A 12,053-nucleotide genomic window follows, 5' to 3' on the forward strand; every position below is an offset into this window, starting at 1 on the left:
ACCAGCCAAAGTTGGTCCTCACCAACGAGGGCAGTCTCTCAGTAGCTGTGTCTGTCCACCATATGCTTGCATGCCAATGTATATGACTATTATCTGGGGCTTTTCTACTTCTAATATGTCTGACGGACCAGAGAAAAGTGTGTAGAGGAAGGTGGGCCATGCATAGAGCTCTGGAAGGTATTTGTCATGATGACTAGCCACAAGGGGAGTCAAGACAAGAGTGTGAAATGCAGAAAGGCTCCTTCATCTCCCCCGAACCAGAGGTATGCATCCCTCCAGAGCCGGTCTTCCTATGTAGGTACTGTGGAATAACTCTGGTTGAGGCCCCACACTCTGCCACTGTCTGTGCTCCCATTCTGGGATCTGGACAAAAGCATGAAATGATTGCAACAGGGATGAGGAAAGGGAAGAGAGCACAGGGGAGGAGGATTTCAGAGGGAAAGCCACACAAACCCCACACTCTCCCCACCACACATAGGAGACATACGCCTCATCTACGCCATACATCTGTGCATGCACATGTACATACACACAAATGTACACACACACACACACACACACACACACCCCTACTGAGCATTATCATCAGCCAGGCCACAGAGAAGGCATCAAAGACAGGCAAGGCCAGTGTCAGCAGGCGTGAAGCCCTAGGCAGAATCCTTAAAGGCAAAGGGCCATAAAAAGAGGATTGGGATAGTTGGATGGAATGGAGAGACCACCTCAAGTCAGCCTGACCGTGTGCTCTATGTGGTTAGCAGGCTGAGTGGAGAGGCTGCTCAGGTCCTGCCTAAGAGGTGGGGGACAGGGTTCAGAGGTCGGCAGGAGAGCCCCAGAGGTGGGGGGACAGAGGGAGAGTTGGGAAGCCAGCAGGGAAGATCCCTTGGAGGCTGGCCACTGAGGAACCAACAGGAAGGGCTGCGTTCTCTGCAGTTGGTAGAAAGGCAGGTCCAGGTACCCACCCTCTGAGAACCAGGGCTGCTACAGGCTCATCTGGTTGTCTTTGGGCAATGTTTTAGAGGTACCTTTTCCTAAAGGCAATTCTATCTGAGGGGGGGGGGAGGGAGAGAGAGAGAGAGAGAGAGAGAGAGAGAGAGAGAGAGACTGATTTGTTTAGAAGACATTTTTTTTAAACTGCTGGACATGAAGCTTGGTGGGAAAATGCTTATCTAGCAAGTACAGGCCCTGGGTTCAACCTCAGTACCACCATGAAGGAAAAAAAAAGCCAGATGGTGGTGTAGGCTTTTAATCCCACCACTTGAGAGGCAGAGGCAGGTGGACCTCTGTGAGTTCAAGGCCAGCCTGGTCTACACATCCAGTTCCAGAACAGTGAAGGCTACACAAAGAAACCCTGTCTTGAGAAAAAACAAACAAAAAAGCAAACAAACAAGCAACAACAAAAAAACCAACGAAAAGACCAACTGAAAACAAGAAAGAGAGAAAAAAAAAAAAAAAAAAAAAAAAACGAGAAAAGAAGTTTTGCTGCTGTCTGCAGGGTAGGTTTTAGTGATGAATGCTCAAAGCTCCAGTCTATGGCATTCTTGTATTGTTTGTAACTATCCATGGACATGCAGGACCCAGTCTGGACATCAAGACAGAAGATTTCTCCCTTGCCCTGACAGCTGCCTAGATATGAGAAGATGGCCTTGGCCAGGCAGGAAGGAGGAAGGTTCAGAGGTGAAAGGGATTCTGGGTATTTAAGGGAATGGCTTAGGATCCAGGTTCTGACAGCTCGTCTGCCTTCCCCTCTGTGGGGTCTACTATGCCCGTGACTCAATGGAAGGCGACCAAGAGGCTGGGCTTTTCTGGCATCCCTAAGTGTACTTCCAGGGTTCTGAAGTGTCCTGTCCCCCCCAAGGGGATGGGTGAATTAACTAACCCCGTCTCACTCAGGACCTGAGTCCATTGAGGCGGACAAGATGGGCCAAAGGGCAGCCAGGAGAGTGGGCGAGGCCAAGGGTGAGCTCACCTTCTGCGCACCGAGAAGGCGTGGCAGTGACATGAAACATTAGGTCACATGGCCTTCCCCTCCGGCCTTACCGTGCCTACACATCTGCACAGAGAAGGAGAAGAGGTTGAGGAGAGAGTAGAGCAGTACAGAGCAAACCCAAACAGCAGCAGCGGACAGACAGCACGAGACAGAAGGGGAGGGAGCATCAGGAGAGAAGGGAGGTGAGCAGACAGGGAGATGAGCAAGGGAGGTAGGGGTGGAGGGCAGAGCCTCCCATCATGCACTTCATCAGGTCACTCAGAGGTCATGAGGAACATGTGGCAGGCCTAGGGACCAAAGCCACGAAGGTTTCTGTGGTCACAGCCATGTGCTGCTGCTTCTGGGCGGGGAGTCTGCTGCCCCAGATAAGCATGGTATCGAGTGACAACTTCCAGTTTTTCAGTGCCCACAGCAGGAACTGGGCTCTGGTGTATTACAGAACCATACAACCTGGCTTTGCCCCTCTGCCTCCCGGAGCATTCTGGGACAGGATACCAGAAGGGGCCTCACTGCCACTCACATCCCCTCCACTCCTCCCACGGGCCATGCTCATGTCTAAGAACAAAGTGCATAGTGTCCACATGGGCGTCCTAGGCAGGTTCAAGGGCTGGAGACAGACTTGCTATACTTGAGGGGCAAACTGAAGAGAGGAGGTGTGCCACAGCCCAACGGAAGCCCCAGTACTGTCAAGACTGTCACTTTCACAGGGGTGGGACTGTGGCTTACGGTCTCCTGCAGTCAGGAACCACCGATCTCTCACACACCCCGCCCTGGGCCATGCAGCCGGGGCATGAGGCTCCAGAGGACTAGCACTTGCTGTGTTTTCCACCCTGAGAGATGGTGAGAGACAGCAGAAATGTGGTTGGGGAGGAAACAAACAAGACCTCTTCAGAAGCACAGCTAACTACCCACAAGACCAGGCTGTCTAGGCCCCTGCACTGCCATATGGAGGGGGAGAAAGGGAGAGGCAGGAGGGCATGGCTGGGATCTGGCATGAGGTGTGCTAGGCACAGAAGGAGCAGGGCCCCAGGTACCTTCTGGGCTCCAGAGAAGGCATGGTAGAAGCTAGACACGTAAGTCATAATGGCTTTCTCATCTGGCCGGGCTGTTCCGACGATGTCTGTGGAGAGAAAGAGCTACAGTTAAAGCTATCTGGTGAGCACACATCTCTTAAAGGGATGCAGTAGCCAGTGGACCTTGAAGTGTCAAAAGGTCCATCCTGAATCTAGTCAGCCTTCAGAATCAACTTCCAGGAACAGGGGCATAAGCCATAGAGGCATGGGTGAGGTGATGTCCCAGAATGCTAGCAAAGACTATCACACCTGGCAGCCCTCTCCAATTACAAAGTTAATGACATCAATAGAAGGGGTTGAAGGAAGGAGGAAGTGACCTATAGAGCTCACCACCCAAATACATGCACAGGCACAGCCAACTCACCTTCAGTGTCCATTTTAAACTAGGGGGATTTTGGTCATGCACATGGTAAGAGATATATTGGAATCCCAGTCATGTTTGCTAGATGTGAAACTGATTTTTGTTTGTTTTTGAAACAGTCTCACTTATAGAACCCAGATTGGCCTCAGATTCATGATCCTCCTGTCTTAGCCCCTGAGTGCTAAGATTACAGGCACACGTCACCACATCTGGTCCGTGGAAAGTATTTTAGTTATACGCAAAAATACCCGGTATCGTTGAGGCATGTGCTTGGAAGCAGGTAGCGGTGACATGATATTTGAGATTTAATACAGTCCAATGAAGACAGCAAATGGATACGGAAAAAAAAAGGTGTGATGGAATGTCAAAAATCCTTCTGGAATGGTGGGTGTTATATCATCGTATGCTTCTGTCCATGTTTGGGATCTTCTTGAAGAAAATTTCAAATACCAAGGGTTATCGAGAGTACAGAGCTGGGGGCAATCTTGGACAATCCCCCTGCCTCAACACACTCTACCCTAGACACGCTTCAGCTCCCCAGTATGAGGATAAGACACCATAAAAAGCACAGGAGCATTAGGATTAACAAGAGCCCAAGGGACGGTGGTCACGCTTCCTGCTTCTTCCAAAAGCAAGGACTGAGCAGGAAGGCCTGCCTTCCCTCTGCAGAAATGTTCCATGCTGCTGTGTGATGTCAGCATGAGCCACACAGAATCCCTGGCAGGCAAGTGCTCTTCAAGCTGAGACCCCAGAACACAGACCCACCCCTTTTGTGCCTCAGCTGCTCCGGGGGTACAGTGGAGAAAGCCCTTACCTTCGGCATCCAGCATCTTAGGGATGTCCAGGAACCTCTCTGCCACATCAAAAGCTGTGTTCAGGTTTGTGAGTGGATCGTCCTAAAGGAGAAAAGGACAAAGTGAGCATATGGAGAGTCACAGGTCACAGCTCATCCCAGCAGGGTAGGCATGGGGCAGGCAGGAGACCGAGAGACAGAGAAAAAGAGAGTTTCTACCAGCTCCTCTCAGGTTCTGGGTAAGAAAGGCTGGCTTCAAGGCCTTTTATAGGGACCACTATTTAGAGGTTTGAAACATTCTCTTCCCCCATCACACTTTAGTATGTGGGGGAAATAGGGTAAAAACATAGGCCTGATGTTAGAGTTGTGGTAGGAAGGAACTACTAAGAAGTGGAACCGAGAACCATCAGTTTCGGCAGGACATGTGGGTAAAGAACTCAGACTTAGTCTCCCCATCTGAACTCAATAGTTGGGATATGTGCTCTTAGTCTGTAAAGATTAGTGAGAAGTTCAAGGTGGCCCACTGTGTATTCCCATGTGTTGGGTTATTCTAAGAAGCCGTGGCTTTTCTCGTTTCTTGGCGATCTTCTCCCGAAAGCTAAAGGTAGCAAAGGATGTTGGGGGCTCGGGGATCCCTGCAGCCCGGAGTGTACTTCAAATATGGAGTTAACGTAAAATGGAGGTAGGCACCTTCTCAGCTCAGTGGGCCACATGTCAATCTCATAAGATGGTGCAGCTGCCGTGGAGGACAGTTTGGAAGGTCCTCAAAAAGTTATACTGCATAATGCTCAGGGATTATTGTGAAGAGGGTTATTGTAAGAGCTGAAGAGTTTACTGTGAGACTGTAGCTCCTATAAGTCTAGAAGCTACTCCCAGGAAGCCTCGCTACCATGTCTGTCTACACATGACCTGAACAGCATGACAGTAGATTTGCTAACTTGGAAGGGGGAAGCCTCAACCCTGACAAAGAACGGCAGGCAACTGAGGAACAAGAGAGCTGGAGAAACAGCCTTCCCCAGGGAAGAGCACAGCAAGCAGTTATTTAAAACTATAGGGTCAGTCCTGAAGACACAAACATACAGGTAACATATGGACTGGGCATATTTATGTATTTAGGAATACACACACACACACACACACCCCAGCAGCAGCAACAATCATTAAAGAAAACAACAGCAACAATCGATAAAGAAAAGGTGGCCATGGTTTGAAAGAGAGAAAAAGGGAGGGGATGATTCATGGGAGGATTTGGAGAGAAGAAGAGAGAAATGATGTAATTATATTAATAATCTCAAAAAAAAATCTTTAAAAATTTAACATGGGGATTCTGAGAGGCAACCAAAGAATTGAAACTGAGGTGTCAGAGAGAGATGTGTACACTGGAATTCAGGGCACACTTGTTCACAGGTCAGAAAGAGGAAGTCAAGGGCTCTCCATTAGGCACGTGACATATGGGACATTCTCGCCCATGCAAAAGCAGCTGAGCCAGTGGGCTGGGGCTCACTTCCCCCCTAGCCTGAGAACAATGGCTCTAGCTCAGCACACAGTGCCAGGTTTCAGGCTCCTCTCCATTCGTGGAGAGAGAGGGATGGCCAGAGGGTGGGGATCTGCTCTTTCTACCTCACAGAAATCTTTTTTTTCTTACACCCTAAGACCAAAGGTCCTGCCACACCAGTTGCCTGGGTAGGAGCCATCAGGGCTTTCCTGGTTCCTGATTAGCAAGAAGCCCTAGGGCACAGGCATGTCTGCTTGAGGCAGGAGGCTAGGTACTGCCCTCAGGTATCCTGGGAAAAGGGGAGAAACAGGCTTGTCCATCCTAGAAGACCACCTGCCAAGAGGGCTATACACCAACAGGTTCCATTTTCATTCCTCCCCAGATCAGTGTACAGCTGGGGAGAGCTCAGGTAGATAAAAATGTTCAGGACAGACCTCACCAAGGTGTCTAGGTTGGTGCCCGCTGACTAGCTTGAAAACTCAGCACTGTCATGAGCTTACAACCTCCTCACCCCTCAACATACATTTCTCATACAAGAAAATCACGGACACCCAGACATAAATGGTTACATGATGGCACATGGCTTCTGTCCCAGAGACTTGGGAGGTTGAGGGTCACCTGAGTCCAGGAATTGAAGACCAGCCTAAGCACCAGAGTGAAACCCACCACCATCTCTAAAGCATAAGTAAAATTGAGGGGCAACACAAGGAATCAAACCCGCAATGCCTGCCTGTGACACGGGAACACAGGGACGAAATGTCCCTCGGGATAAGAGATGCTTTACATCATCAATTAATACTGTCACCTTATGAAACCAGAAGTAATGGAAAGGAAACACATCACCTTGTATACTGCTCAGACACTGCTGCCTCATGACAGTAGCTTTCTTAGTGGTAAAGGGATTTGGGGAATGAACAGAAAAAGCTCGTCTAGCTGGTCCATAAGGCCAACAACTTTCAGGCTGGACACTGGGCTCTCAGAAGTGGTCCTGTCCTATCCTCCCCCAGCCTGTCTCCACCCACTAGGGACCAGTCATCAAGCAGGAAAAGACAGCATGAGATCAAGTGAGCACAAGTACCTTTCGAAGCTTCCCATAGTCAATCAACTCGGGCCGGTGTCGGTGGATCAAGGCACAGAAACCAAGACCATCCTTCCAACTGTCCAGGGAGAGAGAAGGGAACATGACTTCTGATGTTTATTAAGCAATTCTTTGGAGCAGGATTTAGAAGTCGGGGACAGAAAGGGAGACTTCTGCCTGCCACAAGTCCTTGACAGGTATTGGGGTCAAGCTTTTTTTGTGTGGTTGGCACCCACCACACCCACCCAACCCTCTCCCTGAAGGCTTAGCCTGTTGGTCTGAAACCCTGGGCTTCCTGACATAATTTTGGGGGTCTTCCCAGGGTCACAAATATCAACAGGTGTGCTAGCCAGCAGTCAGGTCCAAGACACCACAGAGAGGGATGGCAGATTCAAAGGGATACACCCTTCCCAACAAGACTACACACCCCCACTCTTCCAACCAAGGGTGGGGCAGGGGATGCCCTGAGAAGGCAGGTCAGCTTCCATGTGAGCCCCTGGCTCCAGCACTCACCTGATATGGAAGTTTTGGATGTTGACATTTTTATACGGGGCTGTCTTCCTCTGACACCACAGGAGCAACCCTTCTTTAGCTGATGTCTCTGTGAAAAAGGGGTAGAGGGAGGAGGTCAGTGAGCTCATCCAGGGAAAAGGGAACACTGCTCATAAGAGGCTCTACAGGGACCTCAAGAGCTCAACTCCATTGCTACAAGAAAGGAGAAAGTCAAGGCTACCATATCTATTTGTTGGGCAAAGGTGAAAAAGCTATTCAAGAACATAAAAAAAGCAAGCCACTTAGACCATAGACTAAAATGTCCAGACAGCAGCAGCTTTCTGTGGCTACCTAACACCTTCCTATTCAAGAGATGACTAATGCAAGGTTGAGTCAGCAACTGACGGCTGCTCCAAGCTGCAAGAGTCCCTGAAACTTACAAGACACAGGTAAGCATGACAGGGTGAGCATGGAGAACCAGGAAGAAAGGATTTCTGTCCAGGTTCATCTGCAGGAAGGCTTCTTCCTATTACTGCACTAATCTGAGTCTGTTGCCCTGTCAGTCTACGTGGATCGGGAGGGTAAATCCAGGCACCCAGGGGACGGTGAACTCCCAGCACCAAGGCTGCAGGCTGCACTGCCTCCTTGTATTCAGATCTGTGAACTGCAGGTGCTATCCTTTTCTAAGGCAGGTTCCTGAGTGACCTCGCGTATTTAATTCATAAAATGGACCTTAAAACAATGCTAAAGAACCAGTACAGAGGTTATAATTACTCAAGTACGAGCAACAAATTATAAAATTCCCACCGGAGCCAGGTGTGATGTGGCCCGCCTTTAATGCCAGCACTCTAGAGGCAGAGGCAGGGAGAACTCTGGGGGTTCAAGGGCAGCCTGGTCTACATAGCAGGCTCCAGGCCAGCCAGAGGTACATGATGAGATCCTGCTTCTAAATAAATAATAATCTATTTATGAGTTAGCATGGGGCTGGAAAGGTGGCTCAGTGCCCTTGCAGGAGATCTGAACTGGGTACCTAGCACCCGTGTTAGAATAGCTCACAATTGCTGGCAATACCAGCTCCAGGAGCCAGTGCATCTGGCCCCTGAGGGCACCAGGACTCACCTGTATATAAGCACACACATACACATTGCATATAAAAATAAGACAAGTCTTTACGGGACCGGTGGGTAAGACTACCTGTTGCTCTTCCAGGACTCAGGTTCAGTTGTCAGCACCCACACTGGGAGGCTGACAACTGTAGTTCCAGTGTTCGGAGATCCAATGCCCACTTCTGAACTCTGGGGCACAAGGCACGTGCATAGTACACAGACATGCACGCAGGTAAAAACACCCAAACACATAAAAAATTAAAGCTGTATATTTTAAAAGCATTTGCCCCCTCAATCTCATTGTTTAAAAAAGTGGGGTTTTGTATGTATGTATCATGTACACAGAAAACCATGAACAGTAAGTGATAAGAGCAGACTATCAGGTGCAAAGCTTTAAAAAACCAAAACCAAACCAAACCAAACCAAACCAAACAAAACAAAACAAAAACGGCTGAAGTAAGGAATACAGAGGAATTACTCTCTCATACCAGGGCAACTTGTGTACATCTGAGAGGTGGCCACCAGGGGGAGCAGTGAGCGCATCAATGGACATGGGCTCCCCTCGCTTTCCAAAGATTCCTCCTATTTTCTCATCCTTTCCCACTAAGGGTCCAGTGAGGCTTTTAAGACACTTAACCACAACAGCCTTTGGCCTTCTCAAAGAGGAATGCGGCTGGGCCGACATACTTTTGGGGGTTATTTTGAAACCATATGAGGGAGTTCTGGATGAGCTTAGAGAGGAAGACTGAGTAGGGAAGGCAGGGGGAAAAGGAACAGAACAAAGCAGAAACCCACCTTCTACGGAGATGTCCTGGATAGCAAAACGAAGGATGATGGTCCAGATCATGCCCAGGGTCATCTTTACATTCCCATCCACAATTTCTACAGGAAACAGTGGCAGGACATGTTAGGTGGGTCAGAGCAAGACAGACACACGTTCTCCGCAGTCCCACGTCACACCACTTAGACATCCCACGGCACAAATCGCCCACTTCCGGGAGGGAAAAATTACTAATGTATTTATTCCTTTATTTATTTGTGCAAGGGAATAAGCTCATACACCTCACACCTAGCACACTCCTCTGAGCCACACCCGGCTCCACATAGAAACCTGGTGAAAGCTGGTGCGATCCACCAGGAGAGAAGCCTGTCTGAGGTATGAGGAAGGAATAGGGTCAGAAAGGATGCGATTCTACACCCTGAACCACTGTCACCATTCTGAAGATGGGAGGGGACAGATTTCTAAGCCCTCACATAGGTGATGGGGGCTCAATGAACTGGGGGTCTGTGGACAATCATAGCTCTCAAAAGAGCCACTCCTGCAGACCCAGAGGGAAGAGAAAACTACACAGGTCCGTTTTAAGAGGTGCCATTTTAACCAACCCCCCGATTGGTCAACCTCAATATGCTCTTAAGTTTCAAAATAGATTTTTGTTTTAAAATGCATTCAAGACAACAGCTCGGACACCCTGTTAGTGTTTGCACTTTTCAGACCTTACCTGCTACAAATTCTATCATATTTTCCTTCCTCTTTCTTTCATTTCATTTTTTTCTTGATTTTTAGGCTTGCTTTCAAGAATAAAAAATATAAATCAAGGTTGGAGAGATGGCTCAGGAGTTAAGAGCAGTGGCTGCTCTTCTAGAGGACCCAGGTTTGATTCCCAGCATCCACACCTGGAGCTCACAACCGCCTGTAATCCCACGCCCTCTTCTGGCCTCTGCAGGCACTCACATGAGCACAGACATTCATATAGGCAAACACATATGAAATAGAAGTAAGTATATCTTAAAACAGATGAAAGCTATAATTTGGCCTAAGCCACAGAGCTGCTTCTTCGGTCTTGTGGGTTGAAAGGTGAGGTTCAGCTGAGGCTCTTTAATCCGAACCAGTTTGCAGAACCAGACAGTGAGCTGCTCTCAGTGGAAACGGGATGTCTTATTAATTCCCCTCCACATTACTACTGCGTTGGGTCTGCACTGATGTGCTGGGCAAAGGAACACCCAGTGTTCTCTTGGGACACAAGGCATGTTGTAACTTGCTAACAGAGCCACAGATGGCCATGGATAGCAGGCCCATGTTAGAGTCCCAGAGAGCTGTGGTGGCAGTCGGCCGGAGCTCAGCAGGGGATACCACAGGGATCATTATGCGGGCAGGCTCCTATGCCCAGGCTGACCTGCTCCTCCTCCCGCTTCCATCTCCCAAAGGCTGGGATTCCAGGTGTGTGTTACCAAGCCCCACCTCATAATGACCTTTTTAAAAAAATGTGCTTTCATCCACAAAAGCTGTTCTGAGCCCCATAGGTCAGGCATATTCCTTCACAGGGTCATATATCAGATACCCTGCATATCAGGTATTTAAAACTCAGCAGCAAAAGTAGTAAGTATCAAGTGGCAATGGAAATAATTTTATGGTTGGGGGGTCACCACAACCTGAAGAGCTGCATTAAAGGGTCACAGCATTAAGAACCACTGCTCTACAACCTCCAGTATTTTAACATTTGTACCACAACAAAGGTTTAAATCCATATGCACAGAGTCTAAGCTCTCATCTGTAAACAGGAGAGAGGCATGAAATCAGGTCTCACTTCCCCAGACATCACATTAGTTAACGTTAAATGCAGATTTAAACACACACACTAGTACACTGCAGACATCACATTAGTTAACATTAAATGCAGATTTAAACACACACACACACACACACACACACACACACACACACACACTAGAATACTGCAGCTCTAAGCATAATCTGGCTTTTAAAAAGAAAAAAATCTCGTTGAAAGAGCTGGCAGTGGGGACCAAGCATCTCAAAGCTGTTCAATTCTGGCAGGGAAATTCTATCTCTGTCCCTGGCCAAAGACCTGCAGCACAGAGTAAGGTTTCTGTATAAATAACCTGTTGTTCAGTTATTTATCATGGAAACTATGTTCAAGGCACAAAGAGCGACTCAAATCCCCTGAGCCCCACCCTCCTCTTCTGCTCAAAGCTATGGCTTCCACTCCACCCAGAGTCCAGTGGCCAGCAAGGCCCTCTTGGGCTAGTAGAGCCTCTCAGGTCCCTCCTTCTGTCCTCTCTGCATCTTCATTGCTCCCTCTCCCAGAATATCCATATGGCTGGTCCCTCCCTCCCCTCAGGCCTCCTCACCGCAGCCTTCCCTGACCACCCCTTAACCCTTCACTGTACTCCAGCTGACAGCTGTGGGGATTTCCTGTTGTCTTCTGGAGAGACAAGGGTTGGGACTTTTCCTGTCTTGCATCAGTACTCAGAGCCCAGGGCAGACCTAGTACTGGGCGAGGTCTCCATGAATGAATGAAGGAACAAATGAATGAGGCATGAATCATGATAGGCAGAGAGGCACACAGGCCTGTCTTTGGCCCCCGAGGACTTAAAGTACTCACTCAGTCACTCCCAAGGCGGGCCCAGGTGACAGAGCTCAGCTGTGCTCAAATAGATACTAACAGAGCCACCCAACGTTGCATTCCTGAAGTTTTAATACTGGGTGGCGGGGGTGGAGGGGCTTACAGTGAAATTTTATGGGCAGCACTCTGACTCTAAGGGGACATTTTTTTAGGCTTACAAAAGTGATAACACTGAAGTTCAGCCTTTCTAGAACGGAACTTCTTTTCCAGTGGGCTCCATGAGGGCCAAACACAGTGTCCTCCCAC

At 48.8% G+C, this 12,053-nt stretch overlaps 1 protein-coding gene across 3 annotated transcripts in view; it reads right to left on the minus strand.

The window, feature by feature from the left end:
* Window positions 1–12,053, minus strand: part of ACTN1 (actinin alpha 1) — a 97,862-nt gene that overhangs the window by 21,617 nt on the left and 64,192 nt on the right. For all 3 annotated transcript variants that reach the window (XM_080930612.1, XM_080930611.1, XM_080930613.1), the window contains exons 4-8: window positions 9,181–9,267; window positions 7,301–7,388; window positions 6,788–6,866; window positions 4,236–4,317; window positions 3,022–3,107 (exon numbers count right to left, since the gene is read on the minus strand). In XM_080930612.1, the coding sequence (XP_080786738.1) occupies window positions 3,022–3,107; window positions 4,236–4,317; window positions 6,788–6,866; window positions 7,301–7,388; window positions 9,181–9,267 (422 nt within the window). The remainder of the gene's footprint in view (window positions 1–3,021; window positions 3,108–4,235; window positions 4,318–6,787; window positions 6,867–7,300; window positions 7,389–9,180; window positions 9,268–12,053) is intronic.

This window comes from Micromys minutus (assembly GCF_963924665.1).
Source record: "Micromys minutus genome assembly, chromosome: 1".
NCBI lineage: Eukaryota > Metazoa > Chordata > Mammalia > Rodentia > Muridae > Micromys > Micromys minutus.